This window comes from Channa argus, chromosome 11 (genome assembly GCF_033026475.1).
Source record: "Channa argus isolate prfri chromosome 11, Channa argus male v1.0, whole genome shotgun sequence".
Taxonomy (NCBI): Eukaryota; Metazoa; Chordata; class Actinopteri; order Anabantiformes; family Channidae; genus Channa; species Channa argus.
In genome coordinates this window covers 5224737-5240147 of record NC_090207.1, presented here as the reverse complement: position 1 = coordinate 5240147, position 15411 = coordinate 5224737, and the positions used below count along the sequence as shown (strand labels likewise).

The 15411-nt window shown below is 39.3% G+C and overlaps 1 protein-coding gene across 4 annotated transcripts in view; it reads left to right on the top strand.

Annotated features, from left to right (window-relative positions):
* Positions 1-14950, top strand: part of srrm4 (serine/arginine repetitive matrix 4) — a 53224-nt gene extending 38274 nt beyond the window's left edge. The window contains exons 3-13 of one of the 4 annotated variants that reach the window (XM_067520906.1): positions 2506-2589; positions 2725-2805; positions 2890-2916; positions 3093-3143; positions 5185-5268; positions 5995-6160; positions 9509-9831; positions 10050-10244; positions 10569-10667; positions 10770-10925; positions 13392-14949. In XM_067520906.1, coding sequence (XP_067377007.1) covers positions 2506-2589; positions 2725-2805; positions 2890-2916; positions 3093-3143; positions 5185-5268; positions 5995-6160; positions 9509-9831; positions 10050-10244; positions 10569-10667; positions 10770-10925; positions 13392-13470 — 1345 coding nt within the window. In that variant the 3' untranslated portion in view covers positions 13471-14949. Of the gene's footprint in view, positions 1-2505; positions 2590-2724; positions 2806-2889; positions 2917-3092; positions 3144-5184; positions 5269-5994; positions 6161-9508; positions 9832-10049; positions 10245-10568; positions 10668-10769; positions 10926-11780 lie in introns of all 4 variants that reach the window. The other 3 variants (XM_067520904.1, XM_067520903.1, XM_067520907.1) reach the window with 3 other exon arrangements.
* Positions 14951-15411: the final 461 nt, after the last annotated feature.

The following is a 15411-nucleotide window of genomic DNA, read 5'->3' as shown; positions in this document are numbered from 1 at the left end:
CTTTTCAACACTAAAGCAGTACTCCATCTTTTTCAAATCAAGGTTAATTCACTAGTGAGTACTAGTCACCCTACAATTTCTTTATTCGTATAATGTTTTCTTTGGCTTAATAGAAGCTTCTTCAAATGTAATAATATTCTTTAAGTAGCACTACTTGATTAATCCTTGATTGGTCTTGCAGACCGCATCACAACCACCTAAAGCAAAGAGTTTAGGACCTAGGATCTACATGTGATCCTTTCTGATAAATTTCATCCTGGGAATCATAGGAGCTACAAATATTAAAATGATGAAAGTCAAGGTTTTTGCTCTTAAGGCCACTGCAGAAGACTGCACACAAGCTCCTCTGTGAAATAGTGCACACCATCTGCAGTTGGTATGTTCATACCTATATATACCATACCTTCATACTTGTGCAAGCCCTGTTCTGGGCCCTGTGCACCAGTCTGTAACAACAGGGATAAAGGCTGTTGCAGAAGATGAAAGCAGGAGCATCGTAATGGTTCTGTGTTAAAACTTTGCCATCTCACTCTGTAAACATTGTATAGCACGTGTGCAGAATTCTACTTACTTTTACATTTTTGGTCTTAATAAATGTGTTATTGATTATATTACTTGTGCTTTTTTTTTTTTTTTTTAAACGAGGCCAATAAAGAATATGTTTGGGCCTCTGGGTTCGGGCCAACCACCAACAAGGGGCAAAAAGCATTAATGGGCAATACAGATGGATGCGTGCAATCATATACTGTATGCTGACTGACAAAGCCAAAGACTCCTGTACACTGTAATACACAGTAATAGTAATAGTAGTAAAAGTACCAGTAATTGAAAGTGGAGGGACAATTTGCTTCTTTCATGAAAAAATAAAAAAATAACAGTCTCTTGCAGGTGCCTTAAATAAATGAAATAGCCAGAGTAAACAACTGGAGTATTTTTATAGGATTAAAACTCTAATCCAAACAGAATTAACGTAATGCTTTAGAATCGACAACGACATAATGAATTTCCAATTAAAAAAAAGAATAAAAATCATAATTTTGTTCTGCTATCAGATGACACATTTATGAAGGCAACCAGCCACTCAGATCTCTATGTTGGAGAACTGAGGGTCTGTAGTTTGTTGAATTTACCATACAAGCCTTTACTTTCCTGACATATTGTAAGGATAAGTGGCTGTGTGTTCGAGACTGATAATAGAAAAGGACACTCAGATCCCCTTACATAACTGCAAGGGCATACAGTACCTGGCAGTGGGTGGGATGTAATACACATGTCCCCTCAGAGTGCAGCCATGTTGTCATCAGTCTTGACTTCAGGGAAGGTCACTGGGATGCATTCTGTTTGTGCTTTATACCAGTCTGGGCAGGATTTCATCATTCTGTCGTGATGGGATCGTCTCACATGGGACATTTGGGTCACAGATAATCTTGCAGATTTTTCTGAGAGGGAATCGAGATGCATTTGTGTGCAGCTATGTGATGCCAATGTTGAGTCATGTGGATTATTTTCTTGTGCTTCAAAAGACTGTATTTTTGGTGGGAAGTCTTCAAAATATGTGGCACCTCCAACCTAAGTTTTACATGTTTCAAAAAATGTTTGTACGAGTCTTGAACAAATCTTCATCATTTGAGTCTCATTTCTGACTTAAGGCTATTTCACACATGAACTCTAAGCAAAAATTGGAGAGTTTAGCCTTAGATGGTGTCTGGAGTTTCCTTTCAGACATGTATCTCACAGCGGGAGATCACCTGAGTGAGAAGCGTCCTCATAAATCTTCCCAACGATTCGGGACAGAGCAGCGTGCTGCACGCACAAGCTGACGCACATAATACAGACATTGCGCTAGGGGGCAAGAAAAATATAGTCCGGATAATGTCGGCAGCATTTCCCTCAGACATTTATGTTTACACATACACCCCCTCCCAAGAACAGAAAAAAAAGTCAGGATAATGTCAGAATTCCATTGCATGTCTGAAAGGGGATTTAGAGACATTTAAACATTTGAAAACAAACCTGAAAATATTAATGTGGATTTTAAGAGACACTGCAGACCTTTTGTAGAAGTTTCACACTTTCCACACTTGCAGAGAGATAAAAACACTTCTGTGAAACCAGATAAACAAAATGAGGTGAGAAATTGTTTCACGCACTGTAGAATTAAATTCTATAGCTTTGAAAACAACCTGTCAAAGTTTCTTAAGCTGCCTCGCAAATTTTAGTGCTTATTTACCAAACTGATAATGTTTTTGACAAATGATTAACAACAAATTTAGTGCTGAAACAGAATCAGTTACTAATCATTATGTCTCTTTCTGATTAAATGTAACATGGGGGCGGCTGTAGCTCAGTTGGTAACGCAGTCGTCCACAGAACACAGGGTCAGGGTCACACAGGGCCACGGTCCCGGCTATCCCGGTACCCCTCGAAGTGTCTCTGGGCAAGTTCACATTTACCACCACAGGAATTAATACTAAAGTGCCCCCTCTGCTCTGGCTCCACTTCCAGCCCCTCCTTTGATGAGGAACTCTCCCCTCGACCTAAAGGGAAGAAGAAGAAGAGAAAGTCTGAACGGAAGAGAAAGAGGAAACGGTCAGTTCTAAAAGTTAAACTATGCAGTGAGGTGTATTGTTGGACATTTGTCGTGTTTTCTGAAATGGAGTATGAGGTTGTACAGGATGGCTCAGTACTCTCTTGAGTTCATGTTTATTTGTTCGTCTGTGTTAGGTCTCCTTCCCACAGTCTGTCACCACTGAGGAAGAAGAAAAAGAAGAAGAAGAAGAGCTCCAAGAGGAGCAAGCGACATCGGTAGTTCTTGCTTAATACAACAATATTGGAAAAATGGCACATTTATTTTTAGGTGACCCAAATTATCTTTTCTCCCTGTTCCAGGTATTCCTCCAAAAAGTCGAAACACAGGTATGTACAGGATTATGTGAATGTTTGTGGCTGTTTTATTTCATTAAAAGTTCTGTGTCGAATGTGGTGTAACAATTAGCCCCTGCTCCCCCGTGGGATTTCTGGATTTTCACCTTACAAGCTAAAATCTTTTGTGAACTCCTTGTTCATGATTCTATTCTCTCTCATCCCACCAGCTCTTCAAGTCTGAAACATAAGAGGAAGGATGAGCGCAAGCACAAGAAAAGGTCAGTCTGTGATTGTTGCATCAGAATCATGTACTCTCCAAATCCTACACAAGTTTTTTATATTTATTGAAGAAGACGCGCGGGGTGGGGGGAGACGTTCACAAAAAGGAAAACAGATTGAAGGCTTGAGCCGCAAAGAAAGAGAAAAAGGGGTGAAAGAGGGTAAGAGAAACCAATTTCATGCTGTGATCTTGCAACATTTTATAATTCGACTTTGGATGAGCGGATCGTTGTTTGTAAGCACAGAGGCAAGTTCAGTTGCTGTTTACTTCAACAGAAACCGCTTCTTTCCAGCTCACCACAAGTCTCTTCTCTTTGCTTTTTTATTCTTCTCAAGCCTGCGCTTTATCCTTATACTCTCACCTTGTGTGACGTGCTCTACTATTTATCAAACATGGTTCAGGTATTTTAGAAATCCAATATTCATACTGAGAAGCAGTATGAGAGAATGCGTTTTCAGAGCCTTAAAGGGTGTATAGCTAATAGTGTGACACCCTTAAAGTTGTACACGTTATCTGATTGTACTGTTGTAATCTGGAACTTTACAACTCTAAAAACAAGATCACAGTTGCTGTTAAGTTAATGTTTTTCAGAGAAATAAATTGATTTTAGAGTTAAGCTGACTTACAACAACCTGTGAAGCTCTGCCTCTGCAGAGCTTCATTATACTTCAAAAGATGACATCACCATTACTGCTCAGCTCTGGTTGGTCAATTGTTGCTTCAGACAGGACAAAACAGCCATCAAAATACAAAAAGCTATTTATATTGAGGCTTTACCATTGCTTTACATCCAGCAAGGCAAGAAACATAAGCAGGTAGAGTTTTTTTCCCCTCTAAGTTTCAAGTTGTATACAAAAAAGATTGCATTATTCCTATCACGCACACTTTTATTTAAATGCTTTGTTGTTTTTAAATGTGTTATCCCGTGAGTTCAGGGTCGCCACAGCGGATCATTGACCGTATATTGATTTGGCGCAGTTTTTACGCTAGTTGCCCTTCCTGATGCAACCCACCCAAATTTCTACCAGTCTTGGACCGGCACTGCACAGCTGGGGATGGGTATGGGCTGCTGGGGGGTTCAGTGTCTTGCCCAGAAACAGTTTGACATATATAGGCAGGACTGTAGATTGAACCATTGACCCTGTGGTCCGTGGACTATTGCCTTTACTAACTGAGCTACAGCCGTCCAAGCTACACAATATTATCACAAAATTACTTAGACACATAAAAATTATCATGGTAAATTACAATACATTATAACTCATAGAGAAGTATACATTTCTGTAGATAAGGGTCATTATTAGTTGTGCAATATTTTTATACTGCTGACAGTGAACAGTAGGATGTAGAAGAGCTTCGCACTTTTAGCAAAATTAGAATATTTTACATTTTTCTGAGACTAAGTCGGAAATCTTTACACTTTATTTGCTTACAGGAAACAAAGGGAGACTAAGATGCTGATAATCCTCAACGTAAATTTCTGACTTTGTAGTTCTTGGTTGGCATCTGAAAAAGAGACCCTATTTGTAAGAGAAATCAAAGGAAAATAATTCAATTATTAACCAAATATTTCATTCAAACTTAATTCAGCTTTGACCCACCATGTTTTCCACAGCTGTGCACACTGACTTTTCTCTTTTTACCACCAAAAGGCAATCTGATCACCAGGTTTCGGTTGCTTTGATAGAGTGTTACTTACAGCAATCAATGTAGTGAGTACAGAAATATTAGAACGTTTTTAACGTAAATCATCGTTTAATCTTTTAAATGCACAAATAACAAGAAGTGTTATTCAAGACTCAAGGTAACGGCATTATATTTAGTTTTGTCTGACATTCAGCTGCTAATCAATTTACATTGGGATAGAACAGATGGAAGCACCAAATCCTCACATTGGATAAAAAGGAATTTGTGCTCAGTAAATTAGTTGAGTAATTATTTAATAATTGCATTTTGTTGCTGAGTGATTTAAGTCGACATCTAATGCTCTTTATCTACTTGACTCCTTTCTCCTCTGCTCCCTTCATAACCTCCTTCAGTTCCCGGAATCACGCACGACGGAGACGACGCTATCGTAGGTCAAAGTCGGACAGTTCTTCCTGCCAGTCTTTCACAGAGGACAGGTAGGAACCCGTTCCTCCCGTTCCTATTTCCTCGCTTTATCTTATCGGCCAGAGGTGTCTGCCAAGCTCCTGGTCACACCACTGCGATGACTGATAAGGCAGAGGTGACTTCCTGATCTCAGGCATGACTGGGCCTTATCAGTGCTTCACAGGAAAAGGCCCTACATTCAGCCCACAGATCAATGCACTGAATTATAATGACATTTAACAAAACTTGATGTGGGATTATATGAAATATGTTGTTTTTAAGAAGTTTAATGGATCATACAGGACATTGTCAATAGCTCAGTGATCATAAGTAGCTAGTGGAATACTTCCACAGGGGATTGATTGATCAATAATCAGGTAGGAATGAAGTAATATCTTTTAAAATCTTAAACAGGGCAAATTAAATGGGCAAACCAAAATTCTCTAACAAATATTTGGCTTAAACAATATTTCCCACCCTCATACAGCTTAGAGCCAAACAGCTGATTTTACAAGTTAGCATATCTTTTATTATATAATTTCTCCACAGTTAACGCAACAGATTGTCATATGTTTTTCAAGGAAGGCCAAGCAACACAATAGAAGATTACTGATGTAAATCCAGATGCTTCATTGGCATAAAATGGGCTTAATTTTTGTTTATGTAGTATTCGTTTGTGTAGTATTAAGTGTAATGGAAAATAGGATTTTATGTCACGGTGCTGTGTCCTGATAACTAAATGCAGAATTTTACCACAGAAACCATCTGCAAAAATCCGTGGTACATCAGGCATTAGGAGACCTGGCAACTCCAAGAGAGGACACTGATGGCGTGCTCAGCCGCACAAGCATGACGTGGAGACATGCAACTAAATCACTGTGTAAAATGGCTCCAAAATATCGCTCCATCCTCTCAACCAGCACTGTAAGTACTTTTCAGCACTCAAACAGTTCTGTTTGCTTTCAGGTCAGGCAAAACAACTTATATGAGTGCAAAGACGGGCCATACAGTGAGGCAGTGGGGTTTGAAAAAAATATTCTCAATAAAGAAAACATCAATTTGTTTTTTTAATTGCCATCAATACTTAACAGAAATATAATAATTCTATAAATTATACTTTTGAACCATTTCCTTGAATGCATGATTATTCACAAAAAAAATCCTTTTTATCACAATCATGGTCAGGAATCTTGATTACAGCTTTGTCTCTTAAATTTAAAAATATTTACTGCATTTGAAGTTGTGCTACTTGCATGGTAAACCACCGCCTGCACTAGCAACCAGTGTTGGCAAAGGGTGCCAAGAAATAAATCAACCTTTGGGATTCAAAGAACAACAGTATTCCAGATTTGATTTGTGATATTTTATTAGGAGTCCAGAGTTATTATTGTTATTATTGTTATTATAATTAGGTTGTTTGACAATGGTTTAAAATTGAAAGGTGTAGCATGACAGTCGCTGGGTCATGTGGGGTGAATCCCATCTACAGTATGAAAAAGGCATCACACAAATATGATTAAATAACCTTTATGCATTATAAAATGTAAAATTAAGGTTGGTTCACTAAAAACAAGCCAGATTTTGAGATGCACTTAAATAACAACAAAGACAACTGGAGACAGAACACGTGACATAAATGAATAACTGCAAATCCCAAAAAATATTTACAGCCTTGTTTGTTTGTTTGTTTGTTTGTTTTTTTACAAAAAAGTACAAATTACAACATTTACTCTTTGAGATTTTTGCAAGTTTTTTTGCAGTCTATCGTGAATAAAATTAATAATGACTCACCAACTTCAGTCACAGTTTACTGTAGATATGTGTGTAAACATTGTGTGGAACGATGTAGATCAGTGTATGACACCAGTTAACACCATCAGACCTTAGTCTGAGTCTCTTGCGTCAGTGCTTGCTGGGAGGGTCCCAACTTAACCTACATGATATAGCTGCAGCACTTTGTAATGTCCTCTGCATGCTGGTCATGAATTCTTTAACCACAAAATAACGTCCAGGTTGAACCAAAACGCGATTTTCCAGCTGAACCAAGTTACCTCAATGAGGATTAACTGGATTATTTCAGCCTGAGTTGGTTAAGACACGTTTGAAGAACAGGATCTGGAATCAGTTATTTATTTTCCTGAATGCACCTTCGTGTTTAAAGAGTTGTACTGTATAAACCACGTGCATCTCGTCCTGCTCAGATTCAGAGCATGTTTTTCCTTATTTTGTCTGTGACCTCTAAATAATTTCACTTTAGCGTTTTTTTCAGGAGTCTGGCCCAATACAAAAACCAAAATATTGCCTTTTCCCTTTAGCCCTACTCAATCTCCTCTGGTCCTTTCATGTGTTTTATATTTTCAGCAGACAATTTAAATTGTTCAAATTGCAGACCTGACTTGAAAATGGAACCACGAGACAACAAACATCTTTAAAGTGTGATTGACAACAGGCTGAATAAATTTGCTGTTTATTTCAGGTTTATTTTCCTTTTTTTTTTTTTTTTTTTCCCAAGTATATCCAAGTGATATCTTCCCAGAGAGCCTCGTAAAAACGGCCCTGTCCTTAAACTCATTGTCTCATGATTATTGGAGCATAAAATATATTACATTTCTCTCCAGCAATCATTAAATTATGCTAATCTCTCAGACAGATGTTTTTAATTAAACACCACAGAGTTTTCGTTGAAATTCAATAAATTAATCCATATATTGAATCATGTCTGGCATCCAATATCCCCAAATAAATTTTCCATCAAGACTTCACTGTTGGTTACTGATTTTTTTTATTTTTATTAAATAAATAATCCTAATTTGTAAGTAATGCAGAATAATCTTTGCTTAACATTTCTTTCCCATTAAAGCAATCCATCAAAGGAGAGGTAGGTATGACTGGACAGAAAAACCACAAAAATATGCATAATTGACATGAATGTGGTTGATCATAAAATATGTTAACCTCTTATGTAAATATGTGTTGAATTTGTGAATTTCTTTTGTGATGGAAGCAAAACATTGTGGCAACAAAGGCAAAAGCAAGCATGCAAGGAACCATTTGCAAAAATACCAAGGCAGAGATTAAATTTTTATTTGAGGGCAGCCTTGTCAAAATATCTCGAGGTGACGTTGAAGAATGTCTGTTTAAATTTTGTCTTTCTGTAGGTGAAATCTTTTACTCCTGAGTACACACTGATTGTGTGCAGATGTGACTGATAAAAAGGACGATCAAATTTCCCTCGGGGTTGGTCTGTTGTGTCGACTGTAGACTAGATAACGTAGAACTTTCGGGGGGACAGACCGGATAAACCTCCGAGTGCCTCGTAATCAATCAGTAAAGAGAGATCGTAATTTTATACCATTACCTACTTTTGTTCCTTAGAGAGTTTGAATCTTTTTTGTATCTGATGTTAACGGTTCAAAAGAAATACTACAAACAGTGTGCAGTACTATACTTACAAGAACACATTTAAAGTACTTTCGCTCCTAGAACACTCCCAAAACAATGCAACATCAAGGAAAGAAAAAGGAACATGCCGATATAAATCTAAGTGGCTCTGGGTTTGAAGAGAGGGTTATTGTCTTTTTCTTGTAATTTACGACTCTAATGATGCACTTATGTTGCCCGCTCTTCCCTTTTTCTTACACCTTACCTACTTAAGGAGGAAATCTTGATTGGTAAGTCGATGCTATCCGCAGATTTAGGGATTTACTTGTAGGTCGGTGCAGGCTAATTATTTACTTCTTGCAGGAGAAAGAGCACAGTCATCTGTCCTTTTCTGAGGGCTTAGTTAGACTGATGGGATCTCTGTCTGCAATCCTTTTCATTTCTACATAATACCCATTTTTGTGATGTTTGTTCAATGTTCTTTAAATGAAGCTTTTCACTGGGGCTATTGTTTACTCTTATTCTCTTCACTCGAATTAGAGCCGGTAGATCTTTCCACGCATAGTTTTTCTTTCTTCTCTACTCTTTTGTTGTTCCTTTCATATAATTGTTTTAGTTTAGACTTTATCTAAATTTGTTTCTTGTTGATTTCTTTGACTTTAGTTGAGTTCAGACTTTCTTTTGCGGTTAATTGCATGCTTCAAACTTGCATGATGTCTTTATCTTTCAAAGTTTTCTGTCCTGAGAAAAAATAAAGAAATCTCTTCTTGTTTTCAAGGGAATATGTGCCTTTGTATTCAAAGTGTAGTATTCAAATTGCATCAAAACAGGTAGCAGGTTCCAGTTATCAACACACGCCTGGCATTAAGCTGCAGCCTGTTTGTCTGTTAGCAGATTTCACCTTCAAAACCCGGAAGCGAGCTTTTACATGGAAAAGGGTCTCAGCATTTATCGAGCCAGACCAAAGGTCCGCACGATTATGATTCTGGGAATGACACGTCTTCACCGCCATCGAGCAAAACCGGTGTTTCTCGGACCAGCGTCACGGACAAGAAGAACCGCTGCCAACGACTGGGCTCACTGGAGAAGCTAAAGTTTGCTGACAGGGATAATGCCTCTGATTCAGGAAACTCTGTGACCAGTTATGCTTCCTTGTGCAAACCGTATGGAGAAGAAGGCCTATCTGCAGCCCTTTTCAGTGGAAACAGCAAGAGGTAATGTTGTGATTAAAATAAATAATCCATCTGAATGAAAGCTTCCCAGGAAAATTGTGAGCTGTTTATCTTCTGTCTCCATGGTCTGTTTCCTCTTTTGTAATGTTCATCATAAAAGGGAGAATAAAGGACAGCATTTATCACAAACAACCCTGGATACAATTTTGGCGTTATCACTCAAAGGAGTAAAACGTCTTCATGTTTGTTTGTTTTTTTAGAGAGCAGATAACCTTGGGGTATCGAGTAGAGGCTGTGAGATCTCCAAAGACTTCCAGCTGTTCACGGGGAATTAGTGAGTCGACTCAAAGGCGACTTAAAACTCGATTATCTAGCAGCAGGAGCAGAAGCAGATCATCTGAAAATTCCAGATACTCCGGACGCTACTCCCGAAGCCCATCTCTGTCATCTTGCAGGTGGGTTAGCTAGTTTTTTGTTGTACACCACCAACATCCATTAATAACCAATATTACACTTTTTCCATTTACAGAACATGTATTTCATCATCTGCACAAAATAAGTGTATATCGAGAGCAATGTTTGATTACTTGTGTGATGTTATTACTATGTGCTGTCTATATATATTTGCCAAAGAAAGTAGATGAAATGCACTGATAAATGTTTCATTTACAGAAATACCAGGTATTTACATTAAAAAACAATTGTGCAACATTTTGTAGAGTAAAAACTACTGGTGCTTTGCTTGGTTCCACAAAATGCTTGCCGTTTTCTTGTTGCAGCTCATACTCACGCTCAAGTTATTCAGCTGATGTGAGGCGCAAAGGAAGTGGGGCGAGCCTGAGCTCCAGAGGAAGTTATTCCAGACACAGTGCTGACAGGTGAACTTTCCCTGGTTTCCTGGATACTAATGACGCATTATAACAAATTTATATTTACATTGTTGGTGAATCCATTTTGACATTGGTATGTTTACATCCAAGACCACGAGACAGAAAGAGAAAGCCTAGCTCCAGAGAGACAGATGTGAAGCACGCACATAAGGTTGGTGGGAAAAGACGAAGACGTAAATCCTACTCCCCCATGAAGAAAAGGAGGAGAGACTCGCCAAGCCATCTGGAAGCACGGCGAATTACAAGGTACAGCTTTCCCAGCCTAGTTATTTATGGCTACAAAATGCATTTGTATGCCTAAAGGCAGAAGAATCTACTGCTGGTCCCACCTGCCGCCCCCACAGTTGGACAAACCCCCAACCTGAAATCTTTCTCTCATGAGCTGTGTGGCTGGAAATGGCATTTAGCCCAAGGATGAGATAACAGTCAGCTCTAACACCATCACAGGTGCTAAAGAAGCAGATGGCAAACACAGGCAATCTGAAATGAAAAAAGCAAAGTCTGGTGCACTTTTTTTCTGACAGATCTTATCTGGCACGTACTTTCTTTAAAACTGCTCAGTGACAGCAGGAAAGGACATAGAACCAGAAATATGCATGAGGCATTACACGTCACTCATCACATTATTCGTAGTGACACATTGTGCAGTTCCACTGACCTCTACAGAGGGTTTTAGTGTCTTGCAGCTCATGGTGTTGATTTTATTAACAGAAGAGTCACAAATGGTTCTTAGAAACTGGTTCAGACCCAAACATTGCTAAAAGGAAAGTGAATTTAGACTTAAGCTTAAGAGGTCCAACACAACAAACTATGAAAAATGACATCTTTTCCTCCTTTAAATTGATATTGGCACGTGTTTCCAGTTAACACCACTATTGACTTATTGGCAAAGTCACTGATGGGTGGTGAAAGTGAATTAAAAAACTGTAATTAAAAAAACAAAATTAACGAGCTGGGAGATGTTCTGTAGAACTGCAGAGTTGGATGATGATTATTTATGAGTTTGTCACCTCCAGCAGCCCCTTAAATAAAGTACTGTATGTCAGGTGACACATTGTACAAATAGCAATGTCGCAGCACTTATTGTTGGGTTCTCCACAGTGCCAGGAAGCGACCCATCCCATACTTCCGACCCAGTCCTTCCTCCAGCAGCCGGTCCACCAGTGTGTCGTCATGGAGCAGCCTCTTCAGCCGCAACCGCAGCCTAAGCCGCAGCATCACCAGAAGCAGGAGTCGCAGCCGAAGCCACAGTTACTCCTCCTACAGGAGCTATAGCCGCAGTTCATCTTGGAACTGGACCTTTGGGACGCGCAGTCGCAGCCGGAGTCGAGGTTCATTTCACAAATGCAACAAAACCAGGCATTAAGTTTCCCAGACGGCATCAACAGGGTGAAGTGGCCCCGGTGTTTCCAGTTGAGAGCGAGCACAGTGGATGTTGAAGCATTCCACTGTTTTCCTCCCAAAGCGCTGCATTGATGCTCGAGGGGTAATGTCCCCAGCAGGGGTCTGACGACGTCTTTCATTGAAGCAGTCTTGCTCGGTCTGTCCCCAGAGATCACTAGAGACTGAATGTCTTTTTCTTCTGCACTGTATCCTCTTCAGTCAGCTTTCACAATGGCCTGGGAATGTTCACCTCTTGAATATTTACAATAGGAACTCAAACAACACACTTCAGTGAAAATGTTTCCCTGTACTTAGTCAGCTAACATTGCTTTTCCGTCATTACGTCATTTCCTTCCCCTATTTGTTTTAAATCGTTGGGGGGTTTCTTAAAATTGTACTCGCAGTAGTAGAAGTCTTCAGAAAAGTCCCAACTATTTTCTTGAAATGATTTTGGCCATATGCAAATGCAAACGCAGACGCAGTAGGTAAATAATGAGAGGCGTGATTTACCAGGACGTAAGACGTATGCATCCATGTCCTTCTGTGCCAAGAAGTGAGTCAACACTTGAGTTGAGCCATTTGATCCGAGTGTTTACAAATGGCTTCAGAGGGAATTGTTCTCAGGAATAAGGAAAAGGATGATTGCTCTGATCTCGGCGTTTCACAAGGTGCAGTCCGAAGGTGTTTCCTCCTGAAAAATGAAACGCTGAGGTTGGCCTGACGGCGAGCAAAACCGCCTGTCAGCTAGAATGTCAAATTAATTTATCTTCTGATCTAGTGGAAAACAATTGAAATGTCAGCACATGTGCAATCGAAACATTGCGCAGGGACATGAAGGTGGATTTCTTTACACTATCTCCATCGTTTCAGTGTTTCCTTGACATCTAGCTCTAGAGTGAACGGTAGTAGAATTTGTATCTGTTTTAAACCTCACTTCTTGGACTGTCCATAGTTACTCTGTGTGTACAGTATCTGCCTGGTTTGAGTTATTTCGAACTTTTGACGCACAGGAAGAAAAACCGTCACTTCTTGTTGCAAACAAAAAGTCTAAAGTTCTCTGCAACCAAACACACATATCAACTGTAGTTTTGTTTGCTGCACCGTACTTATTTATTTCGTATTTATTATTTATTAATATTTTGTCCCTGGTGGTGGATCTTTCTATGCAACACTGTCTCTTTGTGGTAATTGACGGACGTGAATTATTTTTGGGTTGTTGTAAATTATGCATTTGGTTTTGCCAAACTAGTCACGGTTAATCTCAAAGTAGAATGAGTTCACTGAGTCCTCCTGTCTGATCTTTTATCTTTTTTTTTTTTTTTTTTAAAGCAAAAATGTGAGTCCAATATTCTCATGTGCGGAAGAGTTGATGAGACGCTCAGCTCGACTTTCATCTCAAACTACATAGGTACAACCATGAGCGACACAACACAAAGACTACTGCCAACAGCAAGAACATTCTACCCCTGTGGGAGAGGATATACTTCTCCATACCAGCAGATGGTGGTAGCCTGTGCTCAATATTCAAAAAGGGAAAGCGGGAGATCTGGGACTGTGGACACAAACCTCAACAAAGCAATGTTTTCTTACCATTTTCACATTTCATGACTTTGTCATTAGCTTGCTCTAGTTTCTTCTGCTTCTCTCCTTGGGCAGTAGTTCCCTAAACTGAACAGCCAATCAGCTACAGTGACCGATGTTGAACACACCCTCAGCTTGGCCCATCACAGACCTAACTTAGCATAAAGTTAGAAAAACTCTTAACATGTGTGTAAATGGATTTAGTTACACTTGCAGAAACAAACTTTTGCTTTTCTTTTTTCTCTCTCTCTTAAATGTACAGCTTTTGTGCTAAGCTACAGGCGCCAGCTCCATATTTACCAAACGTGTGCAAGAGTAGCATCAATCTTCTTATTGGACTCTTAGCAAGGAAGCTAATAAGCTTCTTTCTCAAAATGTCAAACGGTTCCTTTAACGATCATTTCCAAGGCTGCTTTGACTCCACCGTTGGAGTCTGCAAAAGTTTGAAACAGCCTTTTCCTATAATTAAGAGCGTTATCGTTCTCAATCATTTGAAATTCGTCCTGCTGTCTGTATCACTGCTCCAAGGCCTGATTGACTGCTCGTTATGGGCTCAATACTCTGCCCATTTGCCTGAATGTCAACCAAATTGGACAAATGAGGGAAATACGACGCTGGAAGAGGGAAGGACTTGGCACAGTCTCATCAATAAACTACAAACTAATGATGACTTGTGTCAACCAGTGTTGACTAGGTGCCGGTGGATGATTTGTGCAGTCATGTTAATACATTTCTAGATGGGCCCTCACCCCATCTCCCTGTAAGTTTTACATCGGTTCTTGTGCACAACGATTTTGTAAATGTAACAACTGTGGTGTAAATATGCATCTGCATTGTACAAATTATACAAAATGTGTGATTATTTGTTTCACAGAATGGTGATTTCGGGCCTTGCTGGATGTAAAAATGTTGGTTTGGATGTAAAATCGTTAACCAGTGAATGAGCAAAAGAAGTCCCTAAGGTTAGTTAGGCTTCAATCATTGGACTCTAGATGTCTTTGTGATTAAGATCCCTCTGGTCAAGTCATTTGTTTTTCTGTTGTTTTTTTTTTTTTTTTAATTCCAATAACAAAGTCATATAGCAATAGTGATGCAGTGTTTCAGTGTTCAAGGATGCACACACTCCGTTTTCCATATGAAGAGCAACATGCAAAAACCACATTTTCTTCATATGATGACATTTTATCCTGTGTCAGTGTGAACTCCACGTTGTAATAATGTGTCACCTGGAAATTGTCCCTGCCATAACCCTATGAAACCAACGTGTTCAGAATAAGCTGTATAAAATCAAGTTCTTGAAATGAAATGGCAGCGCTGTCTTGTTTTGTGTGAAATGATTTTGTGTGAAATGATTTACCTCAGCAAACGGGAGGTCGACTTCACACATTTGACTTCTTAGAGGATTTGTCTCATCTGTCCTGTGACCTCAGCGTTGTTGACCTGAAGCTCAGTTATTTTCTATTTAAGAGCCAGTGAGTCACCGGGAGCTGTGCGCGTCTGAGTGACATGTGGACGGTAACTTATTTAGGCAGCGGGGGAGGCGGGTCTCTGCTCAGCTGTTGCTGCTGCACTGCAAAAAGTGGACAACATTAGCAAAACGTTTGGTCCTAATGAAACGTCTTTAATGTGTTTTAACACCAAATAAACATCTGGGGTGGTTTATTAATGTTTCTTTATAGGTGTGAATTTCATCCCGTTCTTCTCACGGCTTAAATGTGTAAAGGTTTTGTTGTTCCTTGCGAAGTTACTTTGTGTAGTGTAAGTTCTC